This window comes from Brachycentrus maculatus, unplaced genomic scaffold (genome assembly GCF_059751285.1).
Source record: "Brachycentrus maculatus isolate JH-2025_06_01 unplaced genomic scaffold, ASM5975128v1 h1tg000134l, whole genome shotgun sequence".
Taxonomy (NCBI): Eukaryota; Metazoa; Arthropoda; class Insecta; order Trichoptera; family Brachycentridae; genus Brachycentrus; species Brachycentrus maculatus.
In genome coordinates, this window is record NW_028280887.1 from 1,607,601 (window position 1) to 1,635,378 (window position 27,778).

Below are 27,778 nucleotides of genomic sequence, written 5' to 3' on the forward strand. Positions count from 1 at the left end.
ACAAAAACTTTAAATGAGATTTGTAAACTGAAAATACTTGAAAAAAAAAAATCTGGAGAGAACCCTCTTACATCTTTAAACCATTCGTAACATACTAAATACAAAAGAATTGGTAAAAAATTACTGCCTTATGTCAGTCTATCCTACAGTATAGGATTATTAGTTGGGTTAGGTTAGATTAGTTTAAGTTAATATTAAAAAGTGTTATTGTTGCCCAAAAATCAAAATTGAAAACATAATAATATTTAAAGTTCCGAGACGGACTTGCATAGAGGAAATATTCAATGAATTACAACTAACGACAGTCAAGCAACTACATATATGCTAAAACAATCCTTACATATCGCTCACTCCTTTCAAGAACATCATAAATCAAAAATCGTCAATTTTCAGCTGTGCATGTTTCCGAAATGCCCAGAAAATGTACTATATCCCAGCAAAAGCGGCATATTTTTGACTTAATATTTACCCGCTACAGGGCAGAAAGTGTTGTTTTTGCATTTTGAAGAAAAGGTATTGTTTAATTATTTTTGTAAATATACAAAATAATTTTCAAATGGAAAAAAAACCTTCAGGTTTTACCTAAAAAGATCTGTTGCACAGTAAAAAGTTCGATACGTGGCTTGATATTTATTTTTGATATATTGTATTATATTTTAAAACTTTAAAAACGTTCTCCTGAGAAATCAAGTTTTTTTTTATTTATGACGTTCTTGAAAGGAGTGAGCGATATATGCTAAAACAATCCTTACATATCTCTCACTCCTTTCAAGAACGTCATATGTCAAAAATCGTCAATTTTCAGCTGTGCATGTTTTCGGAATGCCCAGAAAATGTACTATATCCCAGCAAAAGCGGCATATTTTAAACTTAATATTCACCCGCTACAGGGCAGTGTTTTTTTGCAGTTTAGTATACTAAATATAATTATTTATTAGTATACTAAATATATTTCAAATGGAGACAAAACCTTCAGGTTTTACCTAAAAATATCTGTTGCACAGTAAAAAGTTCAATCAGTGGCTTGATATTTATTTTTAATACATTGTATTATATTTTTAAACTTTAAAAACGTTCTCCAGAACAATCAAGTTTTTTGATTTATGACGTTCTTGATAGGAGTGAGCGATTTTTAAGAATTGCTTTCACATAACACAAGAAAGCACTTCTATACACAGCAGAAACATCAAACGAAACCATAACTTTGATTATTGTGCATTTTAGTTGTACAACCTGCTTCCATTATCCACAAAGTCATTGAATAACGAAACTTAGTATAAAAGAGCTATTCATAAATGGACGATGGAGGTGGGTAGATCTGAAATAGGTTGTATCATTCGGCCATGACGTATTTGATTGCACAAACAATTTTCTTTCATTATAATTTTATATTTTTGTCCGCCTCCGTAGTGTAATGGTCAGCATGCTCGCCTACCGTTCTGGAGGTCCCGGGTTCGATTCCCAGGGGGGTTCAATAAATATAAGTGATTTTTTCACTCTAATATTTATTCAATATTACACTGGACTGGTACCTGAAGTGGAGGGCTGATCACCTTTCCTTCATGTGTAATCGATCGAGATAACACTGCGTTTATATGAAGCAGTGCCCTATGCACCATTGGGGTGCGGTAAGGGTTTTATTATTTATATAATTTTATAAATAAATGTTGTATAATGTGCCTTCGGCACGAGAAAGCTCGGTGGGGGCATATTATTGTAATAATGAATATCATGACATAAATAAATGAACCTCTATACCGCAAATGTGTCGGATATTTTTCTTATCAGCCGGCACCGCAGAATCTGACCACTTGGTACAATATTTTGCTGAAATGCCTCATGACGTAGACACTGGATTTATCAAACGACGACGATTGATCTCCGACGACTTTAATTCGCTATTATTAGCTACATATCATCTTCAAGGGACTCGAACGTATTATACAGAGTGGCGCAAAACTAATCATCCTATCGGAGGATGTTACGATTTTTGCGAATGGCGTCGTACGACAATCATATTTGACATTTCGCTCACTCCTTTCAACAACGTCATATATCAAAAAACTTGATTTTTCAAGATAACGTTTTTAAAGTTTTAAAATATAATACAACGTATTAAAAATAAATATGAAGCCACTTATTGAACTTTTTACTGTGCAACAGATCTTTTTAGGTAAAACCCGAAGGTTTTTATGTCTTTTGAAAAATATTTAGTATATTTACAAAAAAAAAAAAAAACAATACCTCTTCTTCAAAATGCAAAATCAGCACTTTCTGCCCTATAGCGGTATTAAGTAAATATTAAGTTAAAAATATGCCGCTTTTGCTGGGATATAGTACATTTTCTGGGCATTCCGAAAACATGCACACCTGAAAATTTACGTTTTTTTTATAAACGACGTTGTTGAAAGGAGTGATCGATTTGTAAACTAGATAGCTACAGATTTAAGATGGTGCAAAATTATTCATCCAATTTTTTTTGATTAATTTTTCTACTAAATAAAAAAATATATATTGTACCATATGTATAGTATACTCGTATTATGTTGTAGACAATTAGTTTGTCAGTATTGTAAGGTCACATTAATGTACAAACAAATATTTACAATGTATTCAGTGAATTGTTACTTACTTTGTAGTTTTCCATAATTTATCACCATTAACGTTTAAACCTAACGAGGCATTTATGATTCAACATTTTGAGTGTGTTCAAATACTTGTTCACGAATCTGGGTATTCGCCTCGTTGGAATTCTTTTTATGAATTTTATAGACGAAAAATATAAACGTATTTACGGGGCTTGTAACCTGTCTTGGGCTGGTTAAGTGATCACTTTACAAACATACAACATTCACCATTCTACCCATGGTTGACAACCACACTACTCCTACAAATATCATGAATCTCGAATAGAATGAATAGCAAATGTTTGCTGAACACTGATCTATCATACAACGTTTTGCCTCACATTCGTCTATAGAGAAAGCACTTCGACAGCATTTAGTCTACTTTCATCCTTCTTTTGCCAACTGCGTGCTTCATTTCCACATTATATCCTGATTTGTTGGTGTTTTTGTTGACAGGAGAGCAGCATACACCAGACCCGCTTCCAGTGGGATGCGTACGAGCAGAACCTGCTCCTCGGCTGCTTCTTCTGGGGCTATATCCTCACGGAGATACCTGGTGGACGGATGGCTGAGGTCTTCGGCGGCAAGTTAGTACTGTGGCTTTTCATCCTTATCATAGTGGGCAACTCTTCGACTCCACGCTAAGGTCAGATGCGGCCAGTGACTGGAATAACCCACAGCCTATTTCACTCCAAAAAAATATTATATTAAAGTCAGTGATGGGGTTCAAAATTTTCAAACGGTTTACCCTTTAGGTAGTACCCCTAACCCCCCCCCCCCTTTATAATATTTTTTACATTTATTCATTTTATTTTTATTTTTTATTCTGCACATAAACAGAACATTCACATTACAACTGAGAATGCTCCAATTATAATATAGGGTCCGCCATCTAAAGTTTTTTTTTTCAACTAGTGCTTATTTCGTGAATGGTAACACTTAGCTCATGTCTGATTTGACAGATAATTAGTTTTATCCTTCCGCTGAGCGAATATGGTTGTGTATACGCTTGAACAACGCTGGAAAATATTGCGACATTACTTTGAAAATCATGGTAATGTTGCAGAATGTGTGCGAAAATTGCGTACGGTTTTTGGAAGAAGAGAAGCACCGTCAGCTCCGTATGTTCGTTATCTTGTGAAAAAAGTGAAAGAAACTGGCATCCTCATCGATAAACCAAAGCGTGAAAAGCCAAAAACAGTGCGTACACCCGAGAATATCGATGTTGTGGCAGAAAGTGTGCGTGAAGCGCCATCAACATCAATTCACCGTCGTTCTCAACAATTGAACATTTCGGAGACATCATTGAGACGAATTTTGCATAAAGACCTTGGTATGACGCCATACAAAGTCCAATTGGTTCAGGAGTTGAAGCCAACTGACCATCCAATGCGTTTTCGCTTCGCTGAGTGGGCCTGCGATCGACTTACAGAAGATGCCGATTTTGCCAAAAAAATCATCTTTTCGGATGAAGCTCATTTTGATCTTGGCGGGTATGTAAACAAGCAAAATTGTCGTATTTGGGGCACAGAAAACCCGCACGCATACATTGAAAAGCCGGTACACCCAAAACGAGTCACTGTTTGGTGCGGATTTTGGTCCAGAGGCATAATTGGGCCATTTTTCTTTGAAAATGAGCAAGGAGTGGCCGTTACAGTCAATGGCGATCGTTATCGGGCCATGTTGAACGGATTTTTGTTCACAAAAATTGAAGAGGAGGATATTGGCAACATTTGGTTTCAACAGGACGGCGCTACGTGCCACACAGCCGAAGCTAGTTAGTTTTTTTTTTATAGCATTTTCAAAAAAAAAAAGTTATTTGGCGGACCCTTTAGTAAGTACAGATTTAAAATCTAATTAAAAGTAATGTAACATATAAGACACGCCTACCTAGACTCCACACCGAACAATATATTTTTTTTAATTTTTAATTTACTTTGTTTATTTTTATTTTAATTTAAATTTAATTTGTTTAAAAAAAACTATCTAACTAACCATCACGCCGCTTCTCCGCAGGGGTAGGCAGAGAGAATAGAGCGCCACACCACTCTGTCCTTGCAAACATTCTTCGCCTCTTCCACGTTCATACATCTCCTCATACATACCCGCCGATTGTTACGACTCCTAACCTGACCACTTTCAAGTATTTGGCATACCTGATCGTGCCATGTTTTTCTCGGTCTTCCTCTGCTTCTTTCCCGCTAACATTCGCCTCATAAATTTGTTTTACCGTTCTTTCCTCACTCATTCGTTCTACATGTCCAAACCATCTCAACACACCTTTCTTAATTTTATCGATAATGTAAGCATTATCTCAGCTTTGCATTCCTTCCTTATTTCAAAAAACGAACTCCCTCTCTAAACACAAGTATCTACATTATTAGAGAGGTAGAAACGTTATATTTAAAATGTATTGTATATTTACCAACTATTTTGTATTATTTAAATATGTATTTTGTAAAAAAAAAACAATATTGTAGAACATAAATCAAAATATACATAAAAGCTCTGTAACAAAGTGTAACAAAAAAATCATAATAAAGAACAGAGTACACAAAAGAAAATAACTAAAAAGTAATTCAGTCAATTTTATTTAAACAATTCCAAATTGCCTTTTGGTTGTCGTCTACGTGCTTTGATTTTCCTTTTTTAATCCTAGTGTCATCAGCTCGGCTCTCCAAATTTAAAACACAGTAAGGTACATTTTTTTTTGTAGTAGGTTTTTTTTTCATTTATGGACTAAGTAGACTCTACTTAGTCCAAAAATGCAAAAAAAAACATACTACAAAAAAATGTCCCTTACTGTGTTTTAAATTTGGACAGCCGAGCTGTGTGGTTACATTTTCGTAACCAAGTTTGTACTGATGGAACTGGGTCCCAGGTATCTGATGGGATACCTATCAAATCAATTGTCTTCAAATTAGCTACATTATTAATATTAAGGAAACTTCCTCCGATACGCGAGGTCAATCGGAAAATTGTGTGTTATAAAATTATTATCCAATGTCATATCGCTCACTCCTTTCAACAACGTCATACTTATATCAAAAATCGTCAATTTTGAGTTGTGCATGTTTTCGGAATGCCCAGGAAATGTACTATATCCCAGCGAAAGCGGCATATTTTTAATTTCATATTTACCCGCTACAGGACAGAAAGTGTTGTTTTTGCATTTTGAAGAAAAGGTATTGCTTAATTATTTTTTTAAATATATTAAATATTTCAAAATGGAGAAAAAACCTTCAGGTTTTACCTAAAAAGATCTGATGCACAGTAAAAAGTTCAGTAAGTGGCTTGATATTTATTTTTAGTACGTTGTGTTCTATTTTAAAACTTTAAAAACGTTCTTCTGAAAAATCAAGTTTTTTATTTATGACGTTCTTGAAAGGAGTGAGCGATATGTAAAATTATTATCCAATTTCATAGCTACATCATTGAAGTTTTTGTAGTTTTTGCAGATTGATTAATGAATTTAATAATTTCCACGACGGAAAGGTTATCGATAGTACCTACATTGGTAAATATGCGCATTTCATATTCACGTTGTAAAAACAATGGAATGCAATAATCGAAACACTCAAAACTATATGTCACACATAAATTAACACAACTTTGCGTCACAAATCAATCATACATATTCAAATATGTATGAGGACTGGAATGGATTATTCAAATTTTGAACCGAAACGGCATTCGTACTGAATGCAGATTTGTAAATATCAATTTGTCTCATTTTAGACATTTTATGTCTCTTCCATAATAGTTGTTACGTCACGATTTTGATCCGTCATCGTCGTACCTTCACTTTTTGCAATTCAGCACAAGTATCGCTTTGTTGGACTGTTCAGCCTTTTATGAGTAGGTGCAATAGCTCGTATGAATAACTGAGGTAAGAACGGTAAAACAAATTGATGAGGCGATAGTAATTGGAAAAAGTAGCAGAGGAAGACCGAGAAAAACATGGCACGATCAGGTATGCCAAATACTTGAAAGTGGTCAGGTTAGGAGTCGTAATAATCGGCGGGTATGTATGAGGAGATGCATGAACGTGGAAGAGGCGAAGAATGTTTGCAAAGACAGAGTGGTGTGGCGTTCTATTCTCTCTACCTACCCCTGCGGGGAAGTGGTGTGATGGTTAGTTAGTTAGTTAGTTAGCAAAAGCAAGTACTTCTTTCCTCTTAGCGCACGCCCCAGATAGGCCACCTTCCGGACCTTGATATCAGGCAGCAACTGTCTCCCTGCTTTTGCTCTTTGGAGCACATTTGCGTTGGTGACCATATCGGTCCATGGAATGCTAGCATTCTACGACCCAACGACATCTATAGAGACACCTATCTTCTTATATTCTCAATATTATTAATATTTAAAGCGTTTACTTTGTGGTTAGTCATTTTTACTTATTTATTTTTTTTACAAAAATGTTAGTAATATTAGTAAATAACCACTCACCGAGATTTTTATGTCTACCGGTTTCGAGACGTACCCGTCTCTTCGTCAGGACAATCACTACTACAACATACAAACAATACCACCCTTCACCTAACCTAACCTAAGGGTTCCCCGACAGAACATGTAAGAAACCTTGTCTGTCCTGGGCAGCACGAAACAGGTCTTCCACATCTCTGATCCCGGTCTATTCTCGAATGTTCCGAAGCCAGAAAAGCTGCAAAACCATAATAAAATAAAAATAGTCAGCAATTCGGATAGTCGGAGTTGGGATGATTGGAGTTCTACCTTAATTAAGATATCGTAGTCGTATAGGAGAAAGTGACCAACTACCAAAACGTAAAATGTTCAGAAGGGCCATTTAAGTCACTTTTGCACTTAAACACCAAATGCAGTTAGTAACTTTTACCATGTCAATATATTATACTTATATATGCAATATTAAGCTAGTAAGATATCAAATAGTCAATGATCACGTTTTTGTAAAACAATGCACTTGGTCACTTTCTCCCGTATGACAACGATATGTTTCTTTTCCCCAGGCGAGTGTTTGGCTACTCGATGCTGGTGTCCAGTCTGGTGACGCTGCTGACCCCCGCCGCAGCGTACCTCTCCCACATGGCCGTGCTGGTGCTGAGGGTCGTCCTGGGCTTCATGCTGGGGGCCACCTGGCCGGCCATCCACCCCATGGCGGCGCGCTGGATCCCGCCCATGGACAGGTCCAAGTTCATGTCCAACATGATGGGTGAGCCATTCTATATAACTAGCCATCTAACTTACTGACTATGACGCTGCTTACCCTCAGGGGTCTTTCTTCTTCTTCAGTCTTCTGTCCTTCACTGTTTTCACCCCCCACAGCGGCTATGTCGTCGGACCATATTTTTTGAGGTCTAAGGCAAACATGGATCATTCCATGGATCGCTGTGTGCATTTGAGTTTCTTTGCATTTCTTTTTATTTTATTTATTTATTTATTGAACGACTAATGCCTTTAACATAATACATATATACAGTGTCTAATATAAAAATAAACTAATGAACACACTAATAGAGAAATAAAAAGTCTTAGACATAAAATAATAATAAAATAACAAATAGTAAGCACTGGTAAATAACACGTCTCCTTCACACACTATCAGCGAGCAGCGAGAGAGAGTGAAATAAAACGCTTAAATTTATCCATCATAACATGAGAAGAAATGCTGAGAAAGTACAGACTTCACGGTCGATAATAATATATTAAATAAATCTATACTTTATAACATATGAAGCCGCGGAATCGGAGAGAACATGGCATGCATTATGTAAAAATACTGCGAATATAGAGTTTTGCCTAGTACCTCTTTGACGCACGCTAAGCTTCATTTGATTTAGGAGATCAGGGCTGCCCAAAAAATTGTTAAAATTTTATATAACAGGACCATCTTTAGCTTCTTACTTGTTGTCAGAGTCATGGGCTTAAAATTGCAACAACCTATTAAGGCCAGACTAACATATGGTATGTCGAATTTGGTATCATTTGGTCCATTGGTTCCAGAGAAATAACGTTTTTTTCACATATCGACTACATACAAAACCTAAAGTCGTGTAGTTCTCGAAACTGGTCGTGTTTACATTAATAAGCTCAAAAGTGGTCTAATGCTCGTTTTATTATATCGCTCACACCTTTCAACAACGTCATAGGTATATAAAAAAAACTTGATTTTTCAGGAGAACGTTTTTAAAGTTTAAGAATACAATGAAATGTATTAAAAATAAATATCAAGCCACTTATTGAACTTTTAACTGTGCAGCAGATCTTTTTAGGTAAAACCTGAAGGTTTCTTCTCCATTTGAAAAATATTTAGTATATTTAAAAAAATAATTAAACAATACATTTTCTTCAAAATGCAAAAACAACACTTTCTGCCACAGGGCAGCACAGAGCGGGTAAATATTAAATTAAAAACATGCCGTTTTTGCCGGGATATAGCACATCTTCTGGGCATTTCGAAAACATGCACGAATGAAAAATTACGATTTTTGATATATGACGTTGTTGAAAGGAGTGAGCGATGTGTTGATGAAAAATAATGAGTGAAGATAGAATAGTAACACAAATTTATGAGTTTTCGAAATTTATGACATTTCTGAATGATAATATTAAATATCAACAAAATATGTTATACAACATTGTGTCTTGTGAGTCAATTTGGAAGTGTTATTTTCCTTTAATTTGTCTTTATCGTTAAAGTGTCTGTATACATTTCATTAGACCTTCATTCAGTCTTTGTGTGATGTGAAAATATTAATTGATGTTACTTAAGAAATCGTTGATAATGGTATTGTTTACTTGAGTTTTTTGTTGATATTTCAAAGTCAGATTAATTGCGACAATTAACGAAGAATGCTCCGTTCAGGAAACGTGTTGCTCGTGTAAGCAGAGGCGGGAATACACTTCTTGTGTCGTTAGTACAGGGTGGCGCAAAATTAATTACCCTATCGGAAGATGTTATATTTTTTTGCAAACGGCATCATACCTCAATCATATGTGACATTTATTATCAAGACAGCTGCAGTATACAAACAGATTCAAGGTGTCGCAAAATTAATCACCTTATCGGAAGATGTTATATTTTTTGCAAACGGCATCATGCCTCAATCATATCGCTCACCCCTTTCAAGAACGTCATAAACCAAAAATCGTCGATTTTCAGTTGTGCGTGTTTTCGGTATTCCCAGAAAATGTACTATATCCCAGCAAAAGAGGCATATTTTAAACATAATATTTACCCGCTACAGGGCAGAAAGTGTTGTTTTTGCATTTTGAAAAAAAGGTATTGTTTTATTATTTTTTAAAATATACTTAATATTTTTCAAATGGAGAAAAAACCTTCAGGTTTTACCTAAAAAGATCTGTTGTACAGTAAAAAGTTCAATTAGTGGCTAGATATTTATTTTTAATACATTGTACTATATTTTTAAACTTTAAAAACGTTCTCCTGAAAAATCAAGTTTTTTGATATACTACGTTCTTGAAAGGAGTGAGCGATATGTGACATTTATTATCTAGACAGCTGCAGTATACAAACAGATTCAAGGTGTCGCAAAATTGATCACCCTATAGGAAGATGTTATAATTTTTGCAAATAGCGTCATACATCAAGAATATGTGACACTTGTTAACTAGACAGCTGCAGTATACAAACAGATTCAGGTGGCGCAAAATTAATCACGCTATTGGAAGACGTTATGTTTTTTGCAAATGGCATCATACCTCAATCATATGTGACATTTGTAAACTAGACAGCTGCAGTATACAAACAGGTTCAAGATACCGCAAAATTAATCGCGCTATTGGAAGACGTTATGCTTTTTGCAAATGGCGTCATACCTAAATCATATGTGATATTTGTAAATTAGACAGCTGCAGCATACAAACAGATTTAGAGTGGCGCAAAATTAATCACCCAATTTTGGTTTTAAAATTACTTTTTTAATTAATAATAAAAAAAATGACTAATGGAAATCTTTATTTTGACCTTTACAATTTTTTCTGTTGACTAAAAAATATGAAATGTGTCAAGTGGCTGCCGCCAGTGTTGTTGATACACATTTGTGCCCTTTTTATTGATTTTTCTGTATACCGCAGCTGTCTAGGTCACAAATCGCTCACTCCTTTCAAGAACGTCATAAATCAAAAAACTTGATTTTTCAGGAGAACGTTTTTAAAGATTAAAAATATAACACAATGTTTTAAAAATAAATATCAAGCCACTTATTGAACTTTTTACTGTGCAACAGGTCTTTTTAGGTTAAACTTGAAGGTTTTTTCTCCATTTGAAAAATATTTAGTATATTTAAAAAAATAATTAAACAATGGCTTTTCCTCAAAATGCAAAAACAACACTTTCTGCCCTGTAGCGGGTAAATATTAAGTTAAAAATATGCCTCTTTTGCTGGGATATAGTACATTTTCTGGGCATTCCGAAAATATGCATAACTGAAAATTGACAAATTTTGATTTATGACGTTCTTGAAAGGAGTGAGCGAAATGTCAAATATGATCGACGTAAGACGCCATTTGCAAAAATTATAACATCCTCCGATAGGGTGATTCTTTTTGCGCCACCCTGTAGTTACTGCCCTTCATTGAATTCACGCTTGGGGGAGAGATTGTATCGATCGCTTTTCAGTGTATACTTTCAGTTTTGGGGTACATTTTGGGGTTTAGTCACCCTCTTTTTTCGTCTTTCGGAACGGCACATTGGTCGGATCGATCAGGAAATACAAAAGACATGGCGGGAATTCTTAAACAACTCACCAAGCAACACTCCTCTTCCCCGCAGGTGCAGGCAGATAGAATAAAACGCCTCATCAATCCGATTCATCTTACAAGACGTCTTTCTTCCTAGTCTGCGTATGAACTTTAAACTCTAATCCATGTATTCTTTTTAGACATCTCAACATAGATGAAAAAGAATATGGAAATCTGGACATTTACAGGGCTTACGACCGCCATAGGCTGGTTTAAGTGATGACTCTTTACACACGTGTAACATTTACAATGATTAAAGAAAACACTTGTTTTTTACCACTTGAGTTTTATTATAGACTACATGTTTCAGAAGTTAAACTTCCATCATTCAGGTCTGTATAATAACTAAAATATAAACTATAAAATTGTCTTATAAATAAGGAGAGGGGAAAGTAAGCGGAAGGGGTTAGTCAAGGGACGGAGTTTGAAAACAAAGGAAAAATGGAAAGCAAAGGTGAAGAATTTTGAAACAATATATTATTTAATAAATTATTATAAATTATCGTGTAACGTTTACCAATTCTATCTATAATTGACAACCACTAGAATATACATTGGAATGCGATTTTTTTAGAATATGTATTGATTTTTTTTAAACTGTGTTTAACTCCTTACCTTTCAATAACTCTTTTCATTTCAAAACCATATATTTATTTCGAAGAAAAACTGTTTATTTTTCAATACAAAAACGGTGTTTTAAGCGAAAAATTCAATTACTTTAAATGTTACCTGGGTTTAAAGAAAATTGAGTTGCGGGCTATACTTATATATATTTTTTATTTTAAGAAAATAATATATTTTTTTTAAATCTGTCGTTTCTCATGTATGTGATCCAGGATTCGGACCTCACATACTAATATAAGGGTTTCTGCTCAATAAAAAGCTTCTTTCTATCTCACCGATAGATATCTCTAGTGAAGTTCTAGTGATTCAAGAACAACGTTTCGAAATTGGTTCATATATAAAGAACTTCCAAGAATTTGAGTAGTGTAGTTGTCAATAATGGGTAGAATTGGTGAATGTTCAAACGTGTGTGTGTAAAGTGATCACTTAAACATCATCTATGGTGCGATTAAACCAGCCTATGATGGTCGTTAGCCCCGTAAATGCCCAGCCTTCCATATTCTTCTTCATCTGTGATGAGATGTCGAAAAATAATATGCAATAGAGTTTAAAGTTTATATGCAAACTAGGAAGTACGACATCTTGTTAGATCAATCCAATGAGTAATGGACCAACACTTGTATGTACAATACAACATCAATTAAAATAGATTATATAAACACAGCGAGGTACATTATATGAGAATGTTAGGTTTTTTCTTATCCAGTGTGCAAAAGTCAAGTGGAAGCCTGTCATCATTTAAATGGTCGACCCATCTGTTGATCTGTGACGAAGGGTTAAACATTAAGTTGATCTCACACGAGTTGACTTTAGACCTGTTGAATAAGCGAGACTTGTATTGTATTATAATTTGTCTGTTTAATTATTTCGTTTTGTGTTTTAATCGGACGTTAATAAATTGATTCGGGAGTCACATTATCCATTTTTAATTTTAGTTTTACGTTTAGCCCACACTTCCACATTCTTCTTCATTCACGTTGAGATGTCAAAAATCTTCTTCTTCTTCTTTTATTGGCTTTTCACCCTTCTTGAGTCTTCTAGCCAGTGTAGTTATTTTTTATTTATACTTATTACATTTGACTTTCAAGTGTTAGTGTTCCTGTTAGTGGGGTTAGTTTGATTAGTAATGTTAGCTTGTTTATTGAGTTATTTTAGTGAGTTATCATACACCTTTACAAATTTATACAATTAATTTAAAGATATTAACAAATTATTTTATGTGCAAGTTTGTTAGGGTAGGTAAATAAGGTTAAAATGTTAGTGGGAAATGGAATCTCCTGAAATATCATGTTTTTTTATATATGACGTTGTTGAAAAGAGTGAGCGATAAGTATGTCAAAAATCTAAAAACATATAACTCGTACGGGTGTTCCGCAGGGTCCTTCGTTGTAACTCATACCAATATTGGATATATTGAAAATATTTGTTCATCAATTGATTCGGTAGTCATTTTGTAGTAATATCTATCAATTTTAAATTTAAGTTTTACTTGGTTAAAACCAATATTTCTTTCAATCTATTGTGACACGTGGTCGATGCATTCCGCTGGTGTTTGAAAATAATGCGAAATGCTTCGAAACACATGTCACAATAGATTTTAAGAAATATTCGTGTTTACCAGGTAAGACTTGGTTTATAAATTAATGATGTTGACCGATGAATCTCCAACATGCGCCTGTAGCACCACATCTCAAACGCCTCCAGCCACCCCCGTTCTGCCTGCCCGATAGTCCACGTATTGCTTCTATGCAACAATTTGCTCCAGACTAGAGTTTTAGTTTAATTAATTTCTTATTTTAAACATATTCGTATAATTTGACCAGTTTTTTATTCACAATATTTTGAGTGTGAACAAACATTTAGACACAATATTTTGATTTGGGAGTTATATTTATGCTTTAAACGAAAAGATTTTCCATGTATGTACTACTTTTTCGGTGACAAATAGTTGACCATAGAGTTGAAATTATTTTTCATTGTATATCCTTGTTACAGCGTCATCGTTGGGTGCCGCTATCACCATGCCAATCTGTGGATTCCTGATCGCATCAATCGGTTGGGAAAGTGTCTTCTATTTTACTGGTATGCAACGCATTTGTATTCTATTTTACTGGTATATAACATATTCCATTTAAATTGTATCATTACGTTCTATTTTACTTGTATATAACATATTCCATTTTAGTTCTTCTATCATTGTGCTATATTTTACTGGTATATAACATATTCCATTGAAATTATTGTATCATTAGGTTTTATTTTACTGGTACATAACAGATTCCATTTGAACTTTGGTATAAATACTATTTTACTGGTACATAACTTATTCCATTTGAATGATTAAATCATTGTGTTCTATTTTACTAGTATATAGCATATTCCATTTAAATTGTTAAATCATTACGTTCTATTTTACAAGTATATAACACCTATTTAAATTCTATTTAAATTGTTTAATCGTTACGTTCTATTTTGCTAGTTTATAACATATTCCATTTAAATTTTTGAATCACTGTGTTCTATTTTACTGGTACGTAACATATTCCATTTGAATTGTTGGATCATTGTGTTCTATTTTTCTGATATATAACATATTCCATTTGAATTGTTTTTTTTCTAGGAATCATCGGCTTCATTTGGTCTGTCGTCTGGTTCCTTGTGATATTCGACTCTCCCGCTGACCACCCTCGCATCTCCACTGAGGAGAGAGAGTTCATCGAGAAGGCCATCGGAAACACTACCAACCATTCGGTTAGTACAATACCAACAGTACCAACTGACTGACTAACCATCATCTTTGACTACTCCCCGCGAGAGTAGGCAAAGAGAACAGAACGCCACATCCATCGGTCTTTGCAAGCATTCTTCGCCTCCTTCCCGCGCCCATGCATCTCCTCATATATATAAAAAAAACCCTTATCCGCACCCCAATGGTGCATAGGGCACTGCTTCATATAAACGCAGTGTTATCTTGATCGTTTACACATGAAGGAAAGGTGATCAGCCCTCTGCTTTAGGTACTAGCCCAGGGTAATATTGAATAAATATTACAGTGAAAAAATCACTTATATTTATTTGAACCCCCCTGGGAATCGAACCCGGGACTTCCAGAACGGTAGCCGAGCGTGCTGACCATTATACTACGGAGGCGGACAAAATACGGACATATATACCCGCCGATTATAAGAAGATTTTAAGAATATATTAAGAAGAAGAAGAAGACATTTTTTAAAAATAATTTCTATACATTTATACATATGGCAATCTTATAATTTTAATTTCGCTGTGTCTCTCCAAAAAAGGGACTGAGCTCTTGTGCTTGGTATTAGCGTACTTGAAGTACTCATGTCAAGTTTTCCTCGGTCTTCTTCTGCTTCATCCGCCTTATATATTTGCTTTACCGTTCTTTCCTCGTTCAATCGTTCCACATCTCTTTCATTTATTTATCGATAGTGCTCATCTCGGGGTTGCATTTTTTCTCATTTCACCATTCGATCGTCGTTTTGGCACATTTGTTTGTTCTTTGTATTACAATAGATTTTAAGAAATAGTAGTATTTACGAAGTAAAACTTCAATTTATAAAAGAAAATATTTTCATATAATTTATATTTGAAGCACTAACTTTGTGATTTTCAATTTTATAATTAAAAATTAACTTTGTTTTAAAATCAGTCTAATTTTATAGTAATTTTAAAACAAAGTTACATTTTGATTATAAAATATTTTTAGTAACATAACGTGGTTGTTTTTTTATTTTTATTTTTCTAACAACTCCTGGTTTATATTTCTGCAGAACAAGAGCGTCCCATGGAGACAGATGCTCACCTCTGGACCCGTCTGGGCTATCATCATCACCCACGGCATGTCTGTGTTCGGCTACTTCACTGTGGTCAACCAGCTCCCAACCTACATGAAGACAATACTTCACTACAACATCAAATCGGTAAGTCATCCACTTCAATTCGATGCCAACTTCTTCTAGGAACACCATGGAGGACCATGTACTGGATGAACAAATGTATGTCAAGATCGATATCCATTATTTTATTTCATATAATCTCATTTTTTTAGTTTGGGTGGGTAAGGCAGAATGGTACCGTTTAAGCACATATCGCTCACTCCTTTCAACGACGTCATACATCAAAAGTCGTCAATTTTCAGTTGTGCATGTTTTCGGAATGCCCAGAAAATGTACTATATCCCAGCAAACGCGGCATATTTTTAACTCAATATTAACCCGCTACAGGGCAGAAAGTGTTGTTTTTGCTTTTTTAAAAAAAAGTGTTGTTTAATTATAATATTTTTTTAAATATACAAAATATTTTACAAATGGAGAAAAAACATTCAGGTTTTACTTAAAAAGATCTGTTGCACAGTAAAAATTTAATAAGTGGCTTGATATTTATTTTTAATACGTTTTATTTTATTTTTTAACTTTTTAAACGATCTCCTGAAAAATCAAGTTTTTTGAAATATGACGTTGTTGAAAGGAGTGAGCGATATGAGCCCTAATAAAACCTTATTCTCATTATTTTTTGACATCTCAACATAGATGAAGAAGAATATGGAAGTATGGGCATTTACGGGGCTTATGACTGTCATAGCCTGGTTTAAGTGTAATCACTTTACACACGTGTAACATTCACCAATTCTACCCAAGATTGACCACCACACTGCTCAAATTCTTGGAAGTTCTATATATATGATCCAATTTCGAAACATTGTACTTAAAGTACTAGAATTTCACTAGAGACATCTATGGTGCGATTAAACCAGCCTATGACGGTCGTAAGCCCCGTAAATGCCCAGACTTCCATATTCTTCTTCATCTTTGTTGAAATATCAAAAAAATAATATAGCAAATAACTCGTATAATTGTAGATAATTCCGATTTGTGAACAAGTATTTGGACACACTTAAAATGTTGTAAAAATTATATATTTCGTCAAGACATTTTTGGTTGTAAGTGGAGAAACCCAGGTTTGTGAACAAGGTTTTTACACACCGTTACACATCCAAAATGTTGTAAAACCATTTTAGCTCGGAGAAAAACTTTTTTTTAAACATAAGGACGTTGTTTTAAGTAAAAAAATCAATTTCGTCGAATGTTACCTGGATTTAGAAAGAAAATATTACTGGGCCTTAAGCGTTCTTTCGTGTATGGGTTTATCGTTTGTAATGTGTTATTGTGTTTGTTGACAATCGATGACGTCGCACAAAATGCGGAAGTATTGTTCTAATGTAGATTAACGGAAATTCTCTACTGCTCGTAAAATAGTCGTAAACAATTATTAGCATCGCTTCCTTACCGTTGCTAGACGGGTTTCTCTGCATTATCATAGCCGTTTTAATTTGTGAGTAACCTACATATGCAAGGCCGATCAGAATTAGACGCGGTTCGTTCGTGAACTATCGGATCTTAGCGACCCGTTCATTTGGGTTGTTTGAGTGACCGGATCCCAGTTTCAGCCGAATCTTGGTTACTGACCCAACTTACTTTTTCAGGAGATCGTTTTCAACGTTTAAAAATATTATAAAATGTATAAAAAATAAATATCAAGCCACTTATTGAACTTTTTACTATGCAACAGATCTTCTTAGGTAAAACCTTACTGTTTTTTCTCCATTTGAAAAATATTTTGTATATTTAAAAAAATACTTAAACAATACCTTTTCTTCAAAATGCAAAAACAACACTTTCTGCCCTGTAGCGGGTAAATATTAAGTCAAAAATATGCCGCTTTTGCTGAGGTATGGTACATTTTTTGGGCATTCCGAAAACACGCACAACTGAAAATTGACGATTTTTGATATATGACGTTGTTGAAAGGAGTGAGCGACAAGTGTTGACAAAAAGCAAGATTTTAAGTTAACTTTAAACTCGTTTATTGAGATACTACTGTTTTTAATTTGCGGCTATTTGCCTTTGCACATTAGTATTGTTGCCCGAAAACGTATGAAAGTTTAGATTTTCAGCGTTTTCATAGACTGGCTTCCATTTCAGTACATTACATTACACCAGCGGTTGATTTTCCTCTGTAACTGTTGACGAAATCGTAAATGAAACTGTGTAGTGGAAGCCATTACTAAAGCTGGAGTGATTCGACAGAGTTGACAGAACACATTCGAGTCTTTATTCGGTATTTGCCAGCGCTAACGGGCGCTTCCAATGCGACCATTAAGGAAAACTGCTTCTATTTACATAATGCAATTGCCCATTGAAAATTCCAACAGTGGCGGTACTTTATAATAACAAATCGACTTCATACAGGAGAAAATGATCAAGTGCATTTTTTACGAAAACGTGATTAACCTTTCCCTTCCGGCATTTTATAAAACGCGCGTCCCGGTGTTGGGTAGTCACTGCGCAATTAAAAATTGGAAAAATACGGACATTCATAGCTAATCCCCTTAATTAATTATAAATGAAGTAAAAAATTATAATAATTTAGATTTATTTGCCGAAAACATTAAAAAACCATCTGACAGCGCTCACGAAACAAGCATAGGTCCGCTCTTGTCGGGAGCTCAAGAGCTACTGGTCGCTAGCTAGAGAACATTGAGCTTTGAGCTCCTCACGCTTACACAGTGCATGTATGCAAGAGTGAGATGCGAATATAGTGTCGTGGTCTCCGCACACTCTTCACGCACTGTTTATATGTATAATACCTCCGATGTACCCGATAAATCCTGATTATTATTAACATTTTTTTAAAATCAATGCGTTAACATATTATGGAGGAATACCTAAAATCTTAGCCTTGTATGTATTATATTTATAGAGATATTATGGTTATTAGAAGCAATGTGTACTAGGTACACAACACCGGGAAGGGAAGGTTATTGACTATTTGACATCTTACTAGCTTAATGTTGACCTGGAAAAATCTCAAAGCGATTTTAAACTTGAAAGTATAATATACCAACGTGTTAAAAATGACTAACAGCATTGATGACAAAGGTGTAAAAACGGTTAAATGGCCCTCCTGAACATTTTACGTTTTGTTAGTTGGTCTCTTTCTCCTGTACGACTACGAAATATTTCTTAATAATGTGAAAATTCACATATGCATATGTTTTTATATTAACCTACCTGGGAATCGAACTCGGGACCTCCAACATTTAACCAATAGCGCTAACCAACTGAGCTAACAGTCGAATTAAAAATATATAATATTAATAAATAAAATAACAAGTTTTTTTCGCTGACACTGTATTCTCGGAAGTTATTCGTTTCGTCGGAATAATTTCCGTGTAATATATTCCATATCAGTGTGATAGCGATGCTAATGTAAGTCACCAGTAAATATTTATAATCTGCATAAATTCTGAACTCCTGGTTGTCAATTCCAATTTCGTTAGCCACGACTATAGATAAATATGGCTTTCTTCTTCTTCTAACCCTTATCCGGACCCAATGGTGCATAGGGCACTGCATCGTGTTGACGCAGTGTTATTTTGATCGTTACTTACCTGTAGTTCAGGGACCAGGGTAATATTGAATAAATATTACAGTGTAAAATCACTTATATTCATTTTCACTCCCATCTGGGAATCGAATCCAGGACTTCCAGATGGTAGCTAAACACGCTAACTATTACACCACGGAGACAGACATTTACTCATAGTCAAAGCCAAATGTATGGGGAAATGAAGCACAGAGTTGTCGAAAGAAGGATGAAACAGACTGAATGAAAATGGTGTGTGGTGTTACCACCTTCTCTGCTTACTCCTGTCGTGTAACGGCGCGATGTTAGTACAGTGCCAGCTCGCTAATCCGAACGCTTCGTAATCCGAAGCGCGCTGTAATCCGAACTATGGCAATTAAAAAAAAATCCACCCTCTGAAGTCATGAAAGCTTTCAGCATAGCCATCAGCTGGGCTGAAGAAGTCGTCCAGAACCCCGAGGAATTCATGGTTTTAAGAGGAATGCGTGATTTAGCCCTTAAACACTATTTGGGTTTGTTAGTTCAAAATAAAATGTCATTTTTCAAGTTAAAGTAAAAATGATAATTATTTTCATTATTCATTCATTACCTAAATAAAAATAAAGAGCATTTTCATGAGCAGAAATTTCCTTTTTTAAAATTCCTTTCAATCGAACGATTTCCTAATCCGAACACGTCACTGCACGATTTACGTTCGGATTAGTGGCACTGCAGTAATTAATAGTTAGCCAGGAAGTAAGCTGGATCAGCGTTCGTGAACGAGATTCACTTAAAATTCGGATCCGTTCGTTCAATCACTGTTTCTGAACGGATCAGTAAGATCGGGCCGTTCATGAACAAACGAATTATGCATTAGCCTGATATTGTAATTATTATTGCTTTATAGTTAGGAAGTTACATATTTCAGATATCGGTATGGTCCGCGAAATCATTGTCGAGTTTTTACATTCGGTGTATAGAGGAGTATTGAATCCAGACACTGTCCGGCTGTTATTACCATAAAATGTATGACGGTTTCTCGTGTTTCTGGCTGGGGTGTAAATATTTATCATTTGTAATAACAAGGGACAGTCTAAAATGCTATTTAAAATTTTGTATAAATTAATCAGATCAAATAGTTTTCTCCTGTCACTCAATTTGTGAATACGCGCACGTTTCGCTCACTCCTTTCAAGAACGTTATAAATCAAAATACTTGATTTTTCAGGAGAACGTTTTTAAAGATTACAAATATGATACAATATATTAAAAATAAGTATCAAGCCGCTTATTGAACTATTTACTGTGCAACATATCTTTTTAGGCAAAACCTGAAGGTTTTTTCTCCATTTGAAAATTATTACGTAAATTTAAAAAAAAAATTAAACAATACTTTTTCTACAAAATCCAAAAACAACACTTTCTGCCCTGTAGCGGGTGAATATTAAGTTAAAAGTATGCCCCTTTTGCTGGGATATAGTACATTTTCTGGGCATTCCGAAAACATGCACAGCTGAAAATTGACGATTTTTGATTTATGACGTTCTTGAAAGGAGTGAGCGATTTGCGCTTCGGACCTTCGACCCTTTCGACGAAGGTCGTGGCGTATAATTTTATTACGATTATATAGGTGAATTATTATGACTTTTTTTCTAAATTCTCAATACAAATTCAAATTAATCGTGGTATCTTTCGCTTATTGGCGTAGCCAGATCGCTCAGCAAAATTTTGATCAAAAACAGCGGATCACAATTAAATATATTTTTTTTATGTATTAATTTTAAATCAAACACAGATTTTTTGAGTCTACTAAGTTGTATTTTATTGACAAAAACACATAAAAAATTATATTGTGACAATTGTTTCGCCTTGTTAGGGCATTATCAAACGAATGTTTTCATTCGTTTGATAATGACATTCGTTTGATAATGCCCTAACAAGGCGAAACAATTGTTACAATATAATTTTTTATATGTTTTTGTTAATGAATTACAACTTAGTAGAATCAAAAAAAATCTGTGTTTGATTTAAAATTAATACATAAATTAAAATGGAGTTCAAATTAAACGCCAAATCAATAAATAAATTAAATATTTTGTAAACATTGTTGCAGTGCAAGTCTTTGCATGATGAAATGTCAAACAATACAAAATTACCGTAACAGTTCAACAGGACTCAAGCGTGATCTGTCAATGAAATAAAGGTCATAATGAATCACCCTGTACGTTTTATAAGTTTACCATTCAATCTTACTACCGTGTGTAAAGTGGTTACACCTAGTAAGATCGAGTTCAAATGCTACTGGTGAATACAGCGCAGTAATGTAATATGTAGGTACTCGTACATTGATCATTGGCTTCTTTTTTAGACCGCAATACTTATCGATAGTGATTCGTTAAGTCGCAACATAATTTTCTCTAAATCCAGGTAACATTCAACTCTAATGTATGGAAGTGAAACATGGAGTTGGCAAAAGAAGGATGAAAGTAAACTGAATGCAGTCGAAATGCGATCTCTCAGAAGAATGTGCGACAAAACGATGTATGATAGGTGTGCAAATAGTGAAATAAGGAAGGAATGCAAAGCTGAGATAAGCATTATCGATAAAATTAAGAAAGGTGTGTTGAGATGGTTTGGACATGTAGAACGAATGAGTGAGGAAAGAGCGGTGAAACAAATTTATGAGGCGAATGTTAGTGGGAAAAGAAGCAGAAGAAGACCGAGAAAAACATGGCACGATCAGGTATGCCAAATACTTGAAAGTGGTCAGGTTAGGAGTCGTAACAATCGGCGGGTATGTATGAGGAGATGCATGAACGTGGAAGAGGCGAAGAATGTTTGCAAGGACAGAGTGTTGTGGCACTCTATTCTCTCTGCCTACCCCTGTGGAGAAGCGGCGTGATGGTTAGTTAGTTAGTTAGTTAGTTAGTAATTGATTTTTTTTAGTAATTGATTTTTCTTAAAACACCATTTTTGCATTGAAAAATATTTTCTTCGGAATAATTGTATGGTTTTGAAAATAAAAGAGTTATTGAAAGGTAGGCAGTTAAAAAATATTCAATACGTATTCTAAAAAAAACGAATTCCAATGTATATTCCAAAAATTATGTGCGCGGATAACACGTTTGACTTCTCGCGCAGCCGGTCACATACTGAATCGTATATTTTAGAGTACACGCTTAAAAAATCATTTGAAATCTGACAACTTTCAAATATTCGGAATACTTGATCTGGCCGATAATTATAAAAATATTTTTTTCTAAATTTAAAAAAACGAAAAAAAAAATACAATCTACATTCTTTAAAAAAACATGTAACCTCTCCGGTGGGATGAATTCTGTATTAGCGAATATCCCCTTAACTGAAAAACGAGAAGGCGCGCTCGCTTCTGACTTACGGAAGGTACATATAATTCCGACATTATATTATACCATTAAAATGATGGATCGTTTTGAAAAAACATTGATTATAGCACAATATATCCATCGTGGATTGTGATCGATCACAAGCATTATCAATAATAATTTCTTCTGTAAATTCATCATTTTGATCAATCACCTATTGAAAAAATGTCACTAATAAAACGATCATAATACGTTATATTAAGCTCCATTCGGTTTCATTCACTGATCTGGTCAAATGTTTTATAAAGAATCTGATTTAATTCTTTGATGATTTTAATTTAATTAATTTATCTTTATTCGTCTTTATTTCAAGGGCTCTAGGGAGGCATGCGGAGTACATGGCCAAGCCAACTGAATCGCCTTTTCTTGACGACAGTTGTGACCAAGATTTGCTGCGTCCTACGCCTTATCTCTTCATTCCTCACAAAGTCAAACCACCGCACGCCTAATATTCTCCGCAGACACCTATTCTCAAAGCTTAGTACACGGCTGCTCTGGGCCCTTGTATGGTGCCATGTTTCACAGCCGTATAAGAGAACAGGATCAATGCAGGCATTGTAAAGGTGGCATTTGGTCTTCACCGAGTATAAATCTGATCTCCAGACAGCCTTCATACTCTTAAATGCGGACCCTGCGAGTCCTAAACGCCCTCCCAGTTCCTTTCGAAGGCTGCCATTTTCAGTTATTACACTCCCAAGTACTTGAAACTCTCGACCCTTTCTATGAGCTGGTTACTCAACGTCAAGGGTTGCTGGGCATCAGGAATGGGCTGTTACACAACACATGGGTTTTTGAAACATTTATTGTAAGCCCCATGTGCGTAGAATACTTATTCACCCTATTGACAATTAATTGACGACCCTCGACGGAGACATAAATTATAACAGCATCATCTGCGTACTCTAGGTCGCAGAGTTTCCGGGAGGAAGAGATGGTTATACCCCGGTCAGATGGTAATGACTTTTGGAGAATGAAATCCAATGTGCAGTATTGTGTGAATGCGTCGAACGTTCTATGCATTCGGTGCCCTAATGTGTGCATATTGCATATCGCTCACTCCTTTCAAGAACGTCATAAATAAAAAAACTTGATTTTTTAGGAGAGCGTTTTTAAAGTTAAAAAATATAACACAATGTATTAAAAATAAATATCAAGCTATTTATTGAACTTTTTACTGTGCAAACAGATCTTTTTAGGTGAAACCTGAAGGTTTCTTCTCCATTTGAAAAATATTTAGTACATTTAAAAAAATAATTAAACAATACCTTTTCTTCAAAATGCAAAAACAACACTTTCTGCCCTGTAGCGGGTAAATATTAAGTTTAAAATATGCCTCTTTTGCTGGGATACAGTACATTTTCTGGGCAATCCGAAAACATGCATAACTGAAAATTGACGATTTTTGATTTATGACGTTCTTGAAAGGAGTGAGCGATATATCGAACATTCTATGGACTCGGCAGATATCACCCAGACTGGGAAAGCCTAATTGACTAGCTTGGCTAGCTAATCGTCTCAGTGTAATTTTCACAATTTCTATAGTATCCTTTATCTAGGCTTTGTATCGTTCATTATCTACTAGTTTCAATATAAAATAAGCAGATAATATATTGCAAATATCCGCGAGCATGTTAGAAGTGGTGGATGATGCTCACCAAGAATGTGGATTCCGACGAAATTCAGTAAAGTGTTGCATCAGATTTTATGAATTCATAAACTCCATACTTTATCTCAAGTGTGGACACTTGTAATATTGTTGTAGCTACTAAATTATTAGCAGTATAATAAAACTATGAATATATAATGAAGTTCTTAGCCAAAAAGGTGACTTATATCCGTATTCAGAAATTCTATTAAAATATGTCCTGGTAACGATCGATTTAAAGTCAATATACAAAAATACTTTTATACATTTAAAACTAAATTCAAGGGGTTAATAGCCTTTTTAACTAACAAACCATCACACCGCTTCCCTCCAGGGGTAGATATATATATATATATATATATATATATATATATATATATATATATATATATATATATATATATATATATATATATATATATATATATATATATAACGTGGTAATATTTGTATCTTTGTAAATTGGGTGTAAATAATATGTAAAGTGGGTGTATAATAATAAAATAAACAATGTGTTGCTTTGTAATTAAAGTTTATTCTTAATTTATCTTTATAATATTTTTCCATCTATCTATCTGATTCTGACGGTTCAGAATATTATATTTTTTCTATCTGATGTCTTTTGTTTTATTCAGCGCGACGCATGCGACATCTGTTGGTAGATCTGTTTTATGTAGGTACTATATGTAAGTACTTAATAAAATGTATAGGTATGTACCTAGGTATTTTATTACATATATATATATAAATATATAAATATATAAATATATATATATATATATATATATATATATATATATATATATATATATATATATATATATATATATATTTATATATATATATATATAAATGTATATATATATATATATATATATATATATATATATATATATATATATATATATATATATATATATATATATATATATATATATATATATATATATATATATATATATATATATAGTTTTACATACCGAAAGTGTATGCTGAATTCTAAATTCTAAATTCTCCTATTATTTTTGCCTACAATTCTGGCAAATGAATTTCACGAAATTATAGCTTTAAACATAAAGAGTTAAACACAATCACAAGGAAGAAAATACTATAAAAGTTGTAAAGTTCAAGCCTAAGTAGCTCATGATAAGCAGCGTCACTTAAGCCGCAGTTAGATTTTAATCACTTGGACGTAAGGTAATACAAAAGAATACTAAAATTTATTCATTTATTTATGGTTTACAAACAATGAAAAACACAACATGAAATGAAATACAGTGCAATACAAATCGTTTAAAAGTTTTTCATCAACTAGAGAATGAGAACACAGCAAACTTAAAGAAACAAGTCACAGGATCGCTCACTCCTTTCAACAACGTCATATATCAAAAATCGTAGATTTTCAGTTGTGCATGTTTTCGGAATGCCCAGAAAATGTACTATATCCCAGCAAAAGCGGCATACTTTAAACTTAATATTTACCCGCTACAGGGCAGAAAGCGTTGTTTTTGCATTTAGAATAAAAGGTATTGTTAAATTATTCTTTTAAATAAACTAAATATTTTTTAAACGGAGAAAAAAACCTTCAGGTTTTACCTAAAAGATCTGTTGCACAGTAAAAACTTCAATAAGTGGGTTGATTTATTTTTAATACATTTGATTATATTCTTAAACTTTAAAAACGATCTCCTTAAAAATCAAGTTATTGATATATGATGTTGCTGAAAGGCGTGAGCGATATATAACATATACAATATAAAGAAAGAATAGAAATTTGGTATTAAAAAAAGATATTAGATCTTTTTGTATAATTTTGCGGAGAAACGTTGGAGAGGCTGTGCCCTCAAGCAGTCCTTGTGGAGTCGCGTCGAAACCTGCATTATCTAGTCCAAGGTCCCGCGGCGAGCTTCCCAGAATCGCGTCACATGATAAACAAAAACAAGACGTCAGCGCGTGTTATTAGGAAATTTAATCATCCGATCCAGTGTCTCAGCCCGAGGCGAAAGCCTCCTTTCATACTTTTTGTTCTTCATAAAAACCAAGTCAGTTTTTTTGCTGAATTTAAGATAAGGCTTCGTATGGCATGGATGCAATTCGCAGAGGCTTGCGAAAACTCACACCGCGAACAAATCTTGTAATGGATCATTATCAGACGGGAGGAATATCTAATTTAACATACTCAACCTATAAAGGATTGTAGTAAACTCGTTTTGTGTTTATAACAGCCGATGTAATTAATATTTTCATTCATCATTTTCTTTTGGAAAATTCGTCTTCGTAAATACGTTGTTTTCATAAGTAGGTAATGAATGAAGTCACAGAAACGATGGACTTATTTTAATATTGGTAATATTGCTTAATTATTGGCAGCTCTATTTGTTGATATCTATGGTCCACCCTTCCACCCCCCCCCCCTCATATTTGTTTAACACAAATGGCAGTGTAGTGGTAAACAAAAAATCCACACTACTACTATTACAGCTCTATAAACCATATACAATAAACCATATTACGTCATAAAACGTTCGATGACGGAAATTTAATGACGAATGCGAACGCACGTTTTTCGTTTTATTAAAATATCTAAAGTTTAAACCTTAATACCCCCCTTAGTTCTCTACAGATTTCAATAAGAATGTTATCGATAGTCTTGTGATTTTTCATATTAATTTATTGGCCAATAAACCAACATCGTGACAAAAATGTAATGTATTTATCACCTTCTTTTACATGTGTGTTTTCACCGACATCTATATTTGGTTATTTTTAAAAATTGATGTTGATGTTTCTGAAAAAAAAAACAGATAAGAAAGCAACAAACAAGAAAACATAGGGCAAAATGTAAAATATAAAGAGGTTGGGACACCTAAACTATATTATAAAAGCTCACTTTCACAAAATAATAATACACAACACACTTGTTTGCTCCGAGGATTTAGTAATATCGTAAAATGTTTGCCCTTGGAAATACATAACTATGAAAGGTTTGGTACACGATATGCCGATGAGAAAATTGTGGACACAGGTTGATGAAAACAAGCTCTTTGGGGATATGATACAGCTCTGTTACATCCCTCAATATTTTGATGGCTAAGAATATAAATATTTAAGGCCAGCTCACACAATATTATAAGGAAATATAAACCCCCTCTAATAGGATGAACCACACATGATACATATTACTACTTCTACCATAAGGCTGTTTCTCTGCAGAGGTAGGCAGAGTCTAAATCTCAAAATAATAAATACGTTTTAACTATATTGTTGTGATCGGGTTATCATTGATTAACACTCTCCTTATCATTCCGC

General features: G+C 34.2%; 1 protein-coding gene across 1 annotated transcript in view; it reads left to right on the forward strand.

The window, feature by feature from the left end:
* LOC148309293 (sialin) overlaps window positions 1-27,778 on the forward strand; it is an 85,042-nt gene that overhangs the window by 41,630 nt on the left and 15,634 nt on the right. Inside the window, exons 4-8 of the mRNA XM_088260399.1 lie at window positions 3,084-3,214; window positions 7,616-7,818; window positions 13,989-14,075; window positions 14,614-14,744; window positions 15,788-15,937. Coding sequence (XP_088116525.1) covers window positions 3,084-3,214; window positions 7,616-7,818; window positions 13,989-14,075; window positions 14,614-14,744; window positions 15,788-15,937 — 702 coding nt within the window. The remainder of the gene's footprint in view (window positions 1-3,083; window positions 3,215-7,615; window positions 7,819-13,988; window positions 14,076-14,613; window positions 14,745-15,787; window positions 15,938-27,778) is intronic.